This window comes from Hemiscyllium ocellatum, chromosome 16 (assembly GCF_020745735.1).
Source record: "Hemiscyllium ocellatum isolate sHemOce1 chromosome 16, sHemOce1.pat.X.cur, whole genome shotgun sequence".
In the NCBI taxonomy this organism is placed as follows: domain Eukaryota; kingdom Metazoa; phylum Chordata; class Chondrichthyes; order Orectolobiformes; family Hemiscylliidae; genus Hemiscyllium; species Hemiscyllium ocellatum.
In genome coordinates this window covers 47,583,946-47,600,446 of record NC_083416.1, presented here as the reverse complement: position 1 = coordinate 47,600,446, position 16,501 = coordinate 47,583,946, and the positions used below count along the sequence as shown (strand labels likewise).

General features: G+C 42.4%; 1 protein-coding gene across 4 annotated transcripts in view; it reads left to right on the top strand.

Annotated features, from left to right (window-relative positions):
* myot (myotilin) overlaps positions 1-16,501 on the top strand; it is a 153,138-nt gene that overhangs the window by 15,376 nt on the left and 121,261 nt on the right. For 3 of the 4 annotated variants that reach the window (XM_060836806.1, XM_060836808.1, XM_060836804.1), the window contains exon 2: positions 13,126-13,198. In XM_060836806.1, coding sequence (XP_060692789.1) covers positions 13,191-13,198 — 8 coding nt within the window. In that variant the 5' untranslated portion in view covers positions 13,126-13,190. Of the gene's footprint in view, positions 1-12,431; positions 12,512-13,125; positions 13,199-16,501 lie in introns of those variants that run through there. The other variant, XM_060836805.1, reaches the window with a different exon arrangement.

Sequence of the window (16,501 nt, the reverse complement as noted above, 5' to 3'; positions counted from 1 at the left end):
TATGTGATCAATGTCATAGAGTCATAGAGTTGAGCTGCAGCATGGAAACAGACTCTACAGTCCAACTTGTCTGTGCCAACCAGATATTCTAAATTAATTGAGTCAGGGAACATCTCTGGTACCAAACAACACCCATTGAAGTGGCTGACCACTTCAACTCCCTATCCCACTCCACAAAGGACATGCAAGTACTGGGCCTCCTCCATTGCCAAATCCAAGCCACCTGACGCTTAGAGGAAGAACACCTCATTTTCTGCCTTGGGACCCTCCAATCAAACAACATCAACATCAACTTCATCAGTTTCCTCATCTCCCCTTCCCCCATCTTATCCCAGGTCCAATCTTCCAACTCGGCACTACCCTCTTGAACTGTCCCATCTGTCCATCTTCCTTCCAACCTATCTGTTCCACCCTGCCCTCTGACCTATCACCATCACCCCCCACCTGCATTTACATATCACCTTCCCAGCTGCCTCACCCCCACCCCCACCCCACCTATTTATCTCTCATCCCCCTTCCCAACACCCCCTACACATGCCTGATGAAGGGGTTATGCCTGAAATGTTGATTTTCCTGGTCCTTGGATGCTGCCTGACCTGCTTTGTTTTTCCAGTGTCACACACTTTTTGACTCTGGTCTCCAGCAGATGTCACTTCCTCCTGGCAGTCTGGGTGACCATGTATACAGATGGTGGCTACGGCTGGAGCAACTCAAGTTTTGAGCATCGGGGCTTGTGGAAACTGGAGGCATTATGGTGGATTGATTAGGCTGAGGGGTTCATGGGTAGGACAGGGTCACCATGTAGAGAGGAAATGGGCCACTGCAAGACAGAAGAAGGGGACCGGGCAGATAGTGAGGGAACCTCCCAAATGCTTGTAAACCGTTTATTGGCCTCGCAAAATAGTGTGAGAGAAGGCTTCTCTGTAGACGCCAGTCGGAGCCAAGGCCATAGGACTATGGGTGGTCCACCTGCTTGGGGGATCGGAAATGTGGAAAGACAATAGTGGGAGGGCATTTGTTAGTGAGGGGAATAGACAGTTGCTTTTGTAGCCATAGAGGTGACTCCAGAGTGTTGCCTCCCAGGTCCCAGAGTCAAGGGTATCGTGAATGGCTGCAGGCAATTCTGAAAGAGGAGAATGAACATCAGATGTTAAGCTCCATTTTGGTGCTAATGACATTAGAAGAGAGGGAAATGAGGTTTCTCTGGAACTCAAACTTTCCAGTCCTTGTAAATCATTTTGTACTTTTTAAAATTGTGAGCTGAAATAAGAAAATACAATTTTAAAACCAGTGTTTTAAAGGATTACTGCATGTCTTGAAAAGCAAGTAACCTGACCCTTACAACAAGCATTGTGTAAAACAGTGAAGGGCCCACAAGCCTCATTCTTGATGAAGGGCTGATGCCTGAAACATCTATTTTCCTGCTCCTCGATACTGCTTGACCATCTGTGCTTTTCCAGCGCCACACTCTCGACTCTGATCTCCAGCATCTGCAGTCCTCACTTTCTCCCATTGTGTAAACAGTTGTTTGAACAAGCAATAATTGAAGTGGTTGCAGACAAATCAGAGCCAAGGGGGTCTGTATACAGATGCAGTTGGGAGGCAACAAGATTAGATTACATTAGATTACTTACAGTGTGGAAACAGGCCCTTCGGCCCAACAAGTCCACACCAACCCTCCAAACAGCAATCCACCCAGACCCATTCCCCTACATTTATCCCTTCACCTAGCACTACGGGTAATTTAGCATGGCCAATTCACCCAACCCGCACATTTTTGGACTGTGGGAGGAAACCAGAGCACCCGGAGGAAGTTGATTGATCAATGGACTAGTGACCAGTTCTTAATATCAAAAGAAGTTTTGTCTGCCCACAACCATGTGATTGGTTCTCAGGTAACTGAATGCTCACGATACAGTGAGAAGTGTTCTGATCTCCACCAATACAGGAACTGTGTCTCTGTTCTCTGCAGTAAAATCCATTTTAAAACTGAAGCAAACTGGTTCATCTTTGCTTCAGCAGTTGTTGTAAAATGTGACAAGCCAGGGACCTTTATTAAGTGAACCACCCACTGTGGGTCTCTTGCAAATCAGGGGAAGCATCTGCAAAAAGATGATTGGAAAGCAAAGTACTGACCAGTATAAGAATCATCGGATGATCTCAGCAATTCGTGAACAGGATCCACTAAATTTCCTCCCAGCTCTCCTTCGTCCCTAATTACTTTTTCTTGTCTATGTGTGTTTATGCTTAAGGGGGACTTGATAAGGAGATTAGAGTTTTAATTTGTAGTGACTAGATTCCCTAAAGTATGGAAACAGGCCCTTCGGCCCAAGTCCACATCAACCTTCCAAAGAGTAACCCACCCAGACCCATTCCCCTATCCTACATGGGGAAACCCACACAGACATGAGCAGAATGTGCAAACTCCACACCGACAGTATCCCCGATGCAGGAATCAAACCTGGGTCCCTGGCGCCGTGAGGCAACATTGCTAGCCACTGAGCCACCGATGTTATATGCTGATGGTTTATAACTATTTGCTTGTACCTAGGTTGAATTTGCTTGTAAATATAATAATTCTTGTTAAGTACAGAATCCTGGCCCATGCTTTCTGTCAACCCGGTTCTGAAAATCAGGTAAATTGGGGAATTCTGTGGACTTCTTTTAACATCTTCAGCTTTTCTGATGATTCTGGGAATAGCAGGGCTTGTCTTTCAGTGTGTTACCCCAGTGAATCACGACATAGTGCAGAAAATTGCTAACTGGGACAGTCCTTCAGTGCCATGCTCTCCGTAGGAATTGTGAAGACAACTGCAGCCACCAGTCTCACCAGAACTACCTGTGAACAGCATGTGTGAACTGTTTTGTTATTGTTATCTTGTGAGAAGAAAGTTTAAAAACATATGACAAAGGGAACCTTCCCTCACCAGCAACAAACTTGAAATTGGCTGGGGGATACTAAGTACTGAAGGGCTAAAGCTCTTACTAAATTTAAGGGCTAGAGTGCAGTTGGAAATAGCTACATCTTAGCAACAGAAAGTTACATCTTACACTAGGTTGTCCACCATCGCTCTTGCTAAAAGGTTGAACACCATATGACTTACAAAAGCAATCCCTTGGGTGATATTTGTTAATTATAACTGTCCTGAAATTAAGAAACAGTCCACGAAGAATTAAATATCTTACAAAACATAGTTATGCAAGACATGAGTGAGATGTAAAGTTTTTAATGTTCTTGAAACTTGTTACCCTGGAAGTCAAATGGCAGCAATCTGCCATGTCCAGACAGAAAAGAAAGAATGGTTCGGAAGACTGGATTGCAAAGTAATCAGCTTCTTGCAGTTCCTTCAGTCACATTATAGATTGAAGTTTGTGGTTGGTTGATATTCTCCCTGGTTCACATCCAAGAGAAGGATCTGGAAGACTGTTGCAGCTGTTATAAATATCTGCCTGTCTCCTTGGCAAACCAAGAGACAAATTACAGCCATATATCAAAAGAATGTGTAAGGAGAAGCTGTTCTTTTATTTATCAAACAGCACAAGAGCTTTTTTCAATAAATTGCACACTCCAGTTTAGAATTATTGCATCATTTACCTTGATTTCAAGAAACACTTTATAATTACAACTCCTGGGAACAAAAGGTATTACTAGCAGGTTTAAACCTTAGTAAAAACTTTCAAAGCGAAGTTCTAAATTTAATATGATTGATAGAACATAAAAATAGTACAAGGGTCTACAAGGCAGGATGGGTGACAAACTAAAGCTGTGTGAAATGTCTGATTTTCAATTATTGTCAAACATTTAACTGTCTGAACTGTATCTTGTAAACATGAATATTGTGATCTTATTTATTGAAAGTGGCTCAAATTGAAGTTAAGTGTGACAGAAATAATTATTTTTGTTTATAAGGTATCACATTACTGTCTTAATTTCTTTCATATGGTTCCAATTATAACCAGATGCAGTGGAAGGAACAAAACCTTTGTGGCTAATAAATGTCAACATCCAGATCTATAGATTCTGTAGCAATAAGTACTTGCTGTGAAATGAGGTGACTTGATCGTGTTAACAATGTTTGAGTAGCCATGCTTTACAATTCCAATTGACTAGCATGTAAATATTTTTTAAAAATAATTCACAGGATTTGAGCATTGCTGAGCAGGCCAGCAGTTATTGCCACCCTAAGTTGCCCTTGAGAAGGTGGTGATGAGCTGCCATAGAGTCTTACAGCTTGGAAACAGACCCTTTGGCCCACGCCAACCAGACATCCCAATCGGACATAGACCATTTTGTCAGCATTTGGTGCTTATCCCTCCAAACCTTTTCAATTCACATTCCCATCCACATGCATTTAAACATTGTAATTGTACCAGCCTCCCCCACTTCCTCTGGCAGCTTGTTCCATGTACACACCACACTCCGTGTGAAAGAGGTACCCTCAGGTTCTCTTCAAATCTTTCCCCTCTCATCTTAAAACCTATTCCCTATAGTTTTGGATCCTTGACTCTGGGAAAAAAGATCTTGTCTATTCACCCTGTCCATGTCCCTCTTGATTTTATACACTTCTAAAAAGTCACCCCTCAGCCTCCAATGCTCTGGGGAAATAACCTCAGCCTATTCAGCCTCTAAGTCAAACCCTCCAATCCTGGCAACATCCTTGTAAATCTTTTCTGCACCCTCGCAAGTTTAATAACATCTTTCCTATAGAAGAGTAACCAGAACTGTACACAGTATTCTAAACGTGGCCTCACCAATATCCTGTACAGCCACAACATGACATCCCAACTCTTATACCGAATGCACTGACCAATGAAAGCAAGAATTCCAAATGCGTTCTTCACTATCCTATCTACCTATGACTCAATTTTCAAGAAACTATACATTTACACCCTAGGTCTCTTTGTTTGGAGTCATTCCACAGGATCCTCCTTAATTGTATAAGTGCAGCTCTGGTTTGTCTTACCAAAATGTAACACCTGACATTTACCTAAATTAAACTCCCCCTGCCATTCCTCGCCTTCTTGAACTATTGGATTCCACTTGCAACTAGGGAGGGAATTCCAGAATTTTGACCCAGCAATGGTTAAGGAACAGCAATATATTTATAGGTCAGAATGGTGAGTGGCTTTAGGAGAAGTTTGCAGGTGGTGGTGTCCCTATGTATCTGCTTTCTTTGTCCTTCTAGATTTAGTGGCCATGTGTTTTGAAGATGCTGTCAGGCCTTGGTTGATTTTATTGAAGTCCATCTTGTAGATAGTACGCACTGTTGATACCAAGGGTTGCTAGTGGAGGGACTGGCTAACCAAGCCGGCTTTTTTGTCCTGGGATGGTGTCAAGCTTCTTCAGTGTTGCTGGAACTACACCCATTCAGGCATGTGGGAGTATTCAATCACACTCCTGACTTATGCCTTGTAAATGGTGGACTGGCTTTGAAGAGTCAGGAGGTGAGTTATCGCTGCCATATTCCTAGCCCCTGACCTGCTCTGTTGCCACAGCATTTATATGGCTAGTCCAGTTCAGTTTCTGGACAGTGATAACCCCAAGATATTGATAGTGGGGTGTTCATTGATATTAATGCCATTAAATGTCAAGGGATGATGGTTAAATTGTTTTGTGTGGAGATGGTCAACGCTTGCCAGTTGTGTGGCACTAATGCTACTTGCCACTTGTTAGCACAAGCCTGGATATTGTCTAGATCTTGCTGTATTTGAACACAGACTGCTTCATTATCTGATGAATTGAGGAGGTTGCTGTACAGTGTGCGATCAGTGAACCTCCCCACTTCTGACTTTATGATGGAGAGAAGGTCATTGATGAAGCAGCTGAAGATGATTGGACCTAGATGCTACCCAGAGGAATTCCTGAAGAAATGTCCTAGAGCTGAAATAATTAATCTCCAACAATTACAACCATTGTGCCAGGTATGGGTCCAAATATTGGAGAGTATTCCCTCTGATTTTCATTGACTCCAGTTTTGCCAATGCTCCTTGATGCCATACTCAGCTAAATACAGCCTTGATGTCAAGGACTCTCACTTCACTTCGGGAGTTCAGCTCTTTTGTCCATGATTAACAAAGGCCGTAATGAAATCAGGAGCTGAGTGGCCCTGGTGGAAAACAAACTGGGTGCCACTGAGCAGGCTCTTGTTGAGCAGGTGCTGCTTGATAGCACTGCTGGTGACATCTCCCATCATTTTACTGTAGATCAAGACAAGATTGATGCGGCGGTAATTGGCTGGGTTGGATTTGCCCTGATTTTTGTGTATAGGACATACCTGGGCAATCTTCCACATTGTTGAGTTAGCTGTACTGGAGCAGCTTGGCTAGGAGTGTTGCACATTCTGGAGGACAAGTCTTCAGTACTAATGCTGGAATATTGTCAGGGCCCACCACCATTCAAGATTCGGTGGCATAAAAATTAAACAACTGTAACCTTGATAGTCATCCAGTCTGACCGAGTTCATGTCTCATCTCAGCAGATGACACAGTCCAGTGATGATATCCTGGGGTATCCTTAACCTGTATCTGCATTGTGTTGCTGAGATGTAGAAAATGACAGTGAGGCCAGCAGATATGGTATTGCATTATTCTCCTCCAATTCCTTGTGGATTTTTAGTTGCTGTTTCTCCCCCTGGAGGATGTGTAGCAGTTGATGGAGGTTGTTGTTCTTGCTGGCACATTTTAATTGCTGCCTCCTTCAGTGTCGTCTTTGAATTTGAAGCAAACCACTAGGACTTCAGCTGGTGGCAATGTCCATGTCAGATACATGAGCAGATAATCTGTGGGGAATGTCAAAAGAGACAACATTTTATTAATGGTACTACTGAACTATCACATCAATCATAATGAAAGCTCATGTTAGGCCCTAACACTGTGGCAAGGAGATTTCATAAGGAGGTCAATATCATGCCTGAATAAGGAGCTCTGAATAGTTCAAATATATGTTGTATAACTGAAACATTCCTGCTTCAAGTAGAAGTAGAATTCTGACAGTAAGCCACAAAGATTGGCTTTCCCCCTGCAAAAAAGGCAACCTTACACATTACAAACATACCCTCACATACTTACAATTCAGCGTGTAAATGTGGCAGCTCTGAAGTGTTTTCTTTAAGTGATAACCATGGAATATTTTTCAGAAATGCTAATCTCAGATGATTTTTTTTGCAATAAGTGTCAGATTGCATTTGCTTCACTGATGTGATAAATAGGCATTACTCAGAAGAATTTAAAGGTCATGTTTTATAATGTACATACTTGGACAGTGAATGACCTGCTAATTCAATCTGATGCCAGATGAGTTGCATTGGAATTAGTGGAAGCATGATTAATAGAACTTCCCCCAGCAGGTGCAAACAATTGTACACCACCCCTGAAGAGAAAGACAGTAATTAATCCATCCAATCAACTGCATTAGCAGCCATTTTGAATGATTATTGCATCGTTCACTTTGGATCAAAGTTAACAAGGCTTCAACTTTGTGCCCTTGTGAGGGACTCACAGGCTTTGTCTGCATGTAAGTTGATTATCCCATTCCCCCATCCCTCACATTCCTTGTGTGTTTAGTCCTCAATGACCCTCAACCTCTCCTCATTTCTGTTCAGCTCTTTTATATTGTCATTAATGTCTCCAATTTACTCCCAGAGCCTTGTTGCTTTGCCCTAGTTTGCCATAAACTCCCTCCATGTAGAGACTGGAATGACAGCAAGTTTTTTTTAGATTAGTTTACTTACAGTGTGAAAATAGCCCCTCGGCCCAACAAGTCCATACTGACCTGCCGAAGCGCAACCCACCCAGACCCATTCCCCTACACTTACCCCCTCACCTAACACTATTGGCAATTTAGCATGGCCAATTCACCTAACCTGCACATTTTTTGGGGGATTGTGGGAGGAAACCGGACCATCCGGAGGAAACCCATGCAGATATGGGGAGAATGTGCAAACTCCACACGGTCAGTTGCCTGAGGCAGGAATTGAACCCGGGTCTCTTGCGCTGTGAGGCAGCAGTGCTAACCACTGTGTTGTGAAAATCCCCCACTTCTCTGAGTCCCACTCTTTCTTATCCTCTATAAGATCCTACACTTCTGTTTGGAATTGTTTCCTTTCATTGTATTTAATACTTCAGTGACCCAGTCCACTGAATCCCAAAACCAGATTAGAGTTGCCTGCTTTCCCTAGGACTCTATGGATGTACCCGACTTGCTAATTGACCGTTAGCAAGCGGAACACCAGGACTAGTCACGGTCCACCACCCAGACTGATACCTCCATAGTACCTCAACAGGCCTTTAATTCCAGGACTGGATGCACTTGACCTGCAGGATTGACAGTGGCCAAAGCCCCAGACTGAAAGGACAGGAATTCCTGGACTCTGGTAGGACCAAGTGCTTGATTGGCTGTGACCAACCCTCTGGACTGAATCAGCTAACACCCTAAACTGACTGTAGTCCCCCATAACTCCAGTAAGAACTAGTCTTCCCCTTTGCCTTTGAGACATGGTCATTTGCTTGAAGCACATGCAGTGTGTTTGCCAAGTAATCTGCTGGCATGTTGTGTAGATGTGACATTGCCTTTTTTTAATATTTCAAAAATATACTTTATTCATAAAATATTTTGATGATCTGTACAATTGGTCATGCCATATATACATAAACATTCCATTTCTTGGCATACAGAGACAGAGTAATCATTCATATAAACAGGTCTGTACGATTACGATCCACATATTTAGCTGGGGGGGGGGGGTCAGCGGAGCCCCCTTACTGCATCGGCCCCCTGTGTTCAGGCAGGCAGATGTTACACGGTGGTCTTTCCCCACCGCGCCTTGGCGGCAGCTGCCCCAAGCGTCAGCGCGTCCCTCAACACATGGTCCTGGACCTTGGAATGTGCCAGTTTGCAACACTCAGTCGGGGTCAACTCCTTCAGCTGGAAGACCAACAGGTTTCGGACCGCCCAGAGAGTATCCTTCACCGAGTTGATGATCCTCCAGGCACAGTTGATGTTCGTCTCGGTGTGCGTCTGGGGGAACAGACCGTAGAGCACGGAGTCCCACGTCATGGTGCTGCTCGGGACGAACCTAGACAAACAACACTGCATTCCTCTCCAGACTTCTTCTGCAAAAGCACATTCCAGAAGGGAGTGTGTGACAGTCTCGTCTCCCCCCGCAGCCGCATCGAGAGCAGCGTGCGGTGCGACTGAGAGTCTGGGCGTGCATAAAGGATCTCACAGGCAGAGCCCTTCTCACCCCCAGCCAAGCCATGTGCTTATTGGAAAATTCTGGCAATGAGGCATTCGGCCAAATGGCTTTGACAGTCTGCTCAGGGAACCGCTCGATAGGATCCGCCCTCTCCTTTTCCCAAAGGGTCTCAAGGACACTACATGCTGACCACTTCCTAATGTACGTGGTCAATGGTGTTTTTCTTCATAAATTTCTCCACATCGGAAGGTGATATGGAACGGTCCAACTACTTGGAGCGTTCCGCAGCAGCGAGGCCAGGCCCATCCTTCACAACACCAGGGACAGGTAGATCCTCAGTACTTAGTGACACTTGGTGTTTGCATACCAGGGATCCATGCACAGCTTGATGCAGCCACACACAAAGGTGGCCTTCAGGGTGAGGGTGGCATTGGGTGTATTTTTTCCCCATTACCCAGATTTTTATACATTGAGTCCCTTCGGACCCGGTCCATCTTTGATCTCTATATAAATTGGAAGATGGCCCGGGTGACTGCAGAGGCACAGGTTCTGGGAATAGGCCAGACCTGTGCCACGTATATCAGCAATGACAGTGCCTCACATCTGATGACCAGGTTTTTTCCCGCGATGGAGAGCGACCGTAGCTTCCATCTGCCCAGTTTCTGCCTCACTTTGCTGATATGCTCCTCCCAAAACTTGGCGCACCCCCAGCCCCCCCGAACCAAATATCCAGCACTTTCAGGTGGTCGGTCCTGATGGTGAAGGGGATTGAGGATTGGTCGGCCCAGTTCCTGAAGAGCATGGCCTGGCTCTTGCCTCAGTTTACCTTGGCCCCCGAGGCCTGTTCAAACTGGTCAATATGCACAAGTCTGTGCACGGACAGTAGAGCAGAAAACAGCGATATCATCCATGTACAGGGAGGCCTTAACCTGCAGGCCCCTGCTGCCAGGAATAGTCACCCCTCTCAGGCTCACATCCTTCCTGATGGACTCGACAAATGGCTCTATGCAGCACACAAACAAGGCAGGAGAGAGAGGACAGCCCTGCCTGACTCCAGATCTGACTGGGAAGCTATCTGATTCCCACCCATTGATTGAGACTGCACTGACAATGTTGGTGTAGAGCAGTCTGATCCAATTGCAGATTCCCTTCCCAAAGCCCGTTTTAAAGAGAACATCTCTCATCTACGTGTGTGATATCCTGTCAAAGGCTTTCTCCTGGTCCAGGCTGATCAGGCAGTGTCCAACCCTCTGTCCTGCACATAGGCGATCGTATCCCTGAGGAGTCGCGAATGACATTGCCATGGCACAGTGCTGTAGGGTGGCATGTCCATCCTTGACTGTTCAGTCCTCCACCCACCCACCCACCTACCCAGTACAGGCCACCTGACTCTCCATCTTCACTAAAACAAAATGTTATCTACGGAAGCTGTCAACCTTCAAGTAAACCACAAAGTGAGTGAGTATGAAGAAGTGAAGCTTCATAAGATAGATCCTGTTAACATGCTTAAAGTGTGTGTGTGCGCGTGTCTGTGTGCGCCTTCCTGCACACAGGGTAACCAATCAGAAGCATGCAAATATTAGGGGCCCCTGAACTCTGAAGTCAAATCCGGAAGCATTGTGTGAGTTGGATAGGATGGTGTGGTGAGGATGATGGTTTGCTAATCCCAATTTACATGGATGAAGGGAGCGGGGGGGGGTTGTAAATCATGTCCACAGATCCTGCAAGGAAATTGCGGTGAAAACAGAGTTGGGATAAAGCTCAGGATAGCTAGCAGAAACCTGCCGTGACTTTCAGGTCAATAATTTGTGGCCATCGAGTTCCTCGAGGAAGAAGAGAGAATTGGAAATGGTATTTATATGAGGGGAGTTACGTTATACATGAGATGCAAATGAATGGAAATTGGGTTATTCGATAGTGAGATTCTGAAATCATCATTTAAATCTTAAGGGGAAAACATCGGGAATCTTTTTCTTGATGGCGAGATTCTGATTTTTTAAAATTCTTGCCATATTTTCCTAATTTTCTTGTTCCTAAATTTCTTGGGAGGAGAGAATTCTGCCCAAAGGCTGGTTTGTTTGAAACCCGAGCAAAATATACTAATGACCAGTGGAACTAACCACAAGGTGAATATACTGTATAAAAATCCTAAACAAGTAATAGCAAGCTTTTGAATGTCGACAGTGATCAAATTTATTATCATGCATGATGAGTGTTATTCATTTGCCATAGTTGCACTATGAATAAATAAATAACAAACCCAAAAAGGCCTGTTGGATGTTCTTTCACTGCTGCACAAGTTTGTATGTTACAACATGCAAATGCCATGCAGCGCTCTGGAGTTTGACTAATCCCAGTTTAGCAAAGTGAACTCGAAGGTCTATGAAACATTAGAAGAGGTTAATGTTAGCTGTGACTCACATGTTCACATATTATTAACACGACGGAAGCAACGACATGTAAATAAGGCACAAAACTTCCAATTATGTGAGGTACAAGTCATTCAGCTTAACATAAAATCATTTTCACTGTAATTTTAAGTAGGACCCAGTTGATAAGATTATAATATTACACTTGTTTACTGGAGTTTGGAATTTTTCAGTGTGTTATGTTATTTTGTTAAATTTAACTAAAATCTATGTTTTGATTTCTATTTTTGTCATCAGTTTAACACATCCAAAAATCTCATTGAATTAAAGTGGTTTCAAGTTACAAGGATTGTGCTCCCGGATACAAGGGGTCAAATTCTGTCCTTTTCACAAGAGTTACTGTTACATTTATTGAAGGCTACCACAAGCGCACAACACGTGTTGCAAGTAGTATATCTTATATCGTGCTTTTAGATATGATGGTTATAAGCTGAAAACAACTGTGCAAAATGTGTTGCAAGAAAGATTTTTCAAAAATATTGCTACCTGATACATGTAAGGATACAATACTATTTTTATTTGTAATTGTTTAACAATAATTGCACCAACATTCAAATTTTAAACCTAACCAGCTACACAGAGCTTCAAAATGATTTATTCGGCAGCCCGAGAACAACAGAACACTCTGGCAAATATAGATCTGGAAATTCAAATCCCAGCCTGAAGTGATACTTGAACCGTCCTGCTATGACGCGGAGAGGAGTGATTGGAGACATTTATCTGTGCCAACCATTAAATGCTGTGGAGGAGGAATAGAAAAAAGACCAACTCTCTGCTTTGTATTAATGTAGTGTGGTGCATGGAAGAACAGAATTAATAGTGGCACAACCAGTTGGAAAATATGTTATTTGATTTGCACGGCTAATGTTGGATTTACAACAGTGAAAGGTTAGAAGATAAAGTGAAACAATTCAGTAAAAGGTCATTATTAAGCTTGTTACCAGACGTGTTGCAATTTAACATTGCAGCTTGTAGAGGAAGTACTTGAAGTATCGAATACATGTCATGGTATAGAAATACAGGTTAAATTCCTCCTTCTACCTAATACGTGCTGCTGGATTCTACTTTTAGCTGCATCAATAGAGATACACCTGACCTCTCTTTGATAACCTTCATGGTGAAATGGTAGACTGGGGACATTACAGACAAATGCTAGCTCATTCAATCACTTTCTCTGGAATTGCATTACCAGCAAAAGCTGTACACAAAGAAATGTTCTTGCAGAACAAAATTCTGCAAGAATGGGAACAAAATTCCTATTAATCAAGTAGGAAATATTTTTAAAATATTGGAGGAAATAGAAAGCTACAATATTTTAGAACTAAACTTTTATGTCAACACTTAAAATGTAGAATGTGACTGAAAGTGATAACACTTTACCAAAGCCAAACTATATGTGATAAAATGGCTTACTTTAAATCTTTTTGGTAACACATGTTTAATTGTTTGGGAACAGTAAATAGTTCTGTGAAGTTGTAACCTGATTTAATTGTATTCCATAGGAGCCACTGAAATTGATTCAGCAAAGAGAATCAACATCTGCGATTCATGTATTACAGAAAGCATCATGCCACAGTAAGTATGGAAAAACTAGAAGATATTATAGAATAAATAATATTTCCTGTTATGGTCCAAGGTCAAGGCTACAATGTCACCGTGATCATTTGTAATGAGATCATTCAAACCTCTGCCCATGAGCAGGTGTTCTAGTTCATACCATATCCTGCTCATTCACTTCTTGTATATACACCAACTACAAAGCCTCCCAGTTAACTGCTATCTGAGTTTAAATATGCATCCACTTTTATCCATATAGTTTTGCCCTGGGTGTGTAATATCTTCTAACCATACAAGCTCCCGAGTTAGAGTCATAAGGTCATAGAGATGTGCAGAAAGGAAACAGATCCTTCAACCCAACTTGATCATGCCAACCAGCTATCCTAAAATGATCTAATCCCATTTGCCAGCATTTGGCCCATATCTCTCTCAACCCTTCCCATTCATATATCCATCCAGATGCCTTTTAAATGTTATAATTATATCAGCCTCCATGACTTCATCTGACACTTCATTTCATACATGCACCAATCTTTGCATGAAAAGGTTGTCCCTTAGATCCCTTTTAAATCTTTCCCCTCTCACTTTAAAGCCATGCCCTCTAGTTTTGGACTCTCCTATCCTGGGGAAAAGACCTTGACTATTCATGAGATCTTTATACTCCTCCCACTTCTGGCCTCACTTTATTTGCTCCACTAATGAAGGCCTTGCCTTCAGCTGTCTAAGGTTCTAATTCCATTGTCTAAATCTCACTCTTTCAACTCTTCCTCTGCCCCTGTTAAGGTGTTCCTTAAAACCTATTTCTTTGACCAAGCTTTTGGTCATTTAGCCAGTTTCCTCTTTGTGATTCAGTGTCAAACTTGCTTGATAACATTTATAAAAATATATGTAAGTATTATGCTAAAGACTCTATGTAGATGCAAATTGTAGCTGTTGTTATAGTCAAAATTGAAAGGTAAATTTCTCATCAATATTTTTTCTACAATTCTGGTTGTAAGGTATGCTCTTTGACCTACTATTACAGAATGAATTGAGCTAATGGTCTGGTTTTAAAATTTCCGAATTGTCAATATCCAATCTCTCTCTATAAGGGCTGAAAAGCTCAATTGTATCTAATCTTTTTAAAATTGTATTTCTGCATCTTGGGACAAAAAATGATGCATCTTCTCTAGCTTGCTTGCTTTGCTAAGTGTTTCCCTTCCTGAACAGACACAGGCACACTATTTGAAATGTAGTCTCAGATTGCAGTATGCCTGAAATAGCTTTTCTTAACGTGTAGTCTATAATGTTGACTGTACAGTTCTACATTCTATTTGCTTGGTTAATTGCTCCTCCATTATAGTGCACCTATTGATATCAAGTATATTATCATTCCCTAATCTTATTCAAATTCACGCTTTAGTATTTCGAGACCGTTCATGGATTACATCTGTCATTCATTTTTCTTCTAAATGCAGAACTTAAGTATTTAATTTTTCTTCATATTAAATTTCATGGACAATTTAAATGTTTTGCCCAATTAGTTTTGTTGGTTTGTCACCTCGGATTCAACCGCCTTGACTAATTTAGCAGCTAACATGAAGAAAGCAGCTTGTGCTGGGCTTCTGGATCAGTTGTTAATATTAAAATAAAAGGGAATGGAATTTGAGATCTGCCAAATGCGGGAAATGATAATACTTCATAAATATTCGGGTAAGATGTGTTTCCCCATTCCACCTGTAGTGGCCAGTATAACCTATACAGTTGAGTGGTGGGGAGCTAGCCTTCTTCATGCGTGAGGGCCTGGCAATATGCAAAACAGGATACAATTCAGACCCACTTTAGGACAGTATTAATGGGACGTTCACTATCAAGTACCTGTGGGAAGTCTCAGTTCAGGTGTCCAGAATCAGTATCAGCATCTGGTAGCATTTCACAGCGTCATACAGCATGGAAACAAACCCATTGGTTCAACTCAACCATGCTGACCAGGTATCCAAAACTGAACTAGGCCGATTTGCGTGCATTTGGTCCAGATCCCTTTCCATTCATGTATCTGTCCAAATGTCTTAAAACATTCTAATTGTACCTGCCTCAACCACTTCCTCTGACAGTTCATTCCATATACACACCATCCACTGTGTAAAAAAATTACCCATCAGGCCACTTCTAAATCTTTCACCTCTCACCTTAAACCTATGCCATCTAGTTTTGGGCTCCCCTATTCTTGGAATTTGGATACAACAAAAATGCAGCAGAAATTTCTTTCACCTTTCTCCAATAAGGTGCTGAAATTGAGAAAATCACTTCAAAACATCATTTGGACCCACACATAAAGAGTTAGGAGTGGTATTGATAATTAATTCCATATTGGGGGGAGTTTGATACTGTTGGCCCATGCAGGACTACATTAACCCACGCTAATTTCACGATGACTACTTACAATGAGCTGAAGGCCAAGTATTCCATGCTGTATTAAAGCTCAGGTCCCAGAAAGACCAAAATATAATCTACTCTTTAATCAACAAAGCATGTGCATTTCAATAATAAAAAGCTAAAAATGTTAGAAATGCACAGCAGATCCATTGTAACTTAGAAGTGCTTGGTTAACATCTTGGATAAAGGGGGCTAGGCTGGACAGTCAGTGAACTTGCAAGGTGTAGTAAAACTTTGCTCATTACCTTGATTTTAGTTTGCAGCCTCTGCCTATAATACTGTTTAATGGCTACAGATGTCAATCAGCAGGGGGCCCACAATTATGAGGGACTAGCATTATAATGCCGATTGATATCTTTTAAAAGAGAAGGGTATTGTAGCTACAGCAATTTGGACATCCATAGGTATGTCACTGAAATGTGGAAAAGAATGAATAGCAGCACTACCTGGGAGATAGAGAGCTGCTTCAGTGGGGGAAGCATAAAGAAGGGAAGTACTATAACCACAGGGTTTCAGAAAGTCCTCCAGGCAAATGCTTAAAAGGCACTGGTACCTAATAGCCACAACAGTCCCAAGAGCCCATCCAAAATCCAGAAACAATACTACAAAAAGGACAACTACACAGTGGGCACAGTCAGTGAATTCTCCAAATGCCATATTTCACAACTGCACCAATCATCTCAGATTCTCCTCAATGCACCACATTCCTATCATTCACCTCTCAACAGTGGCCATTAATGAGGAATTGAAGCTTACATTCATATCTCACCTTCACACACTTAACATTGTTCGAAGCCTCATACCCACTACTCACAGCTTGCAACTCTGCCAGCCCTATCACACAAACTGCATCGCAGTCACTGACACACTTGCTGCGCTCTCTTACAGAACATCCAAAACCAGCAA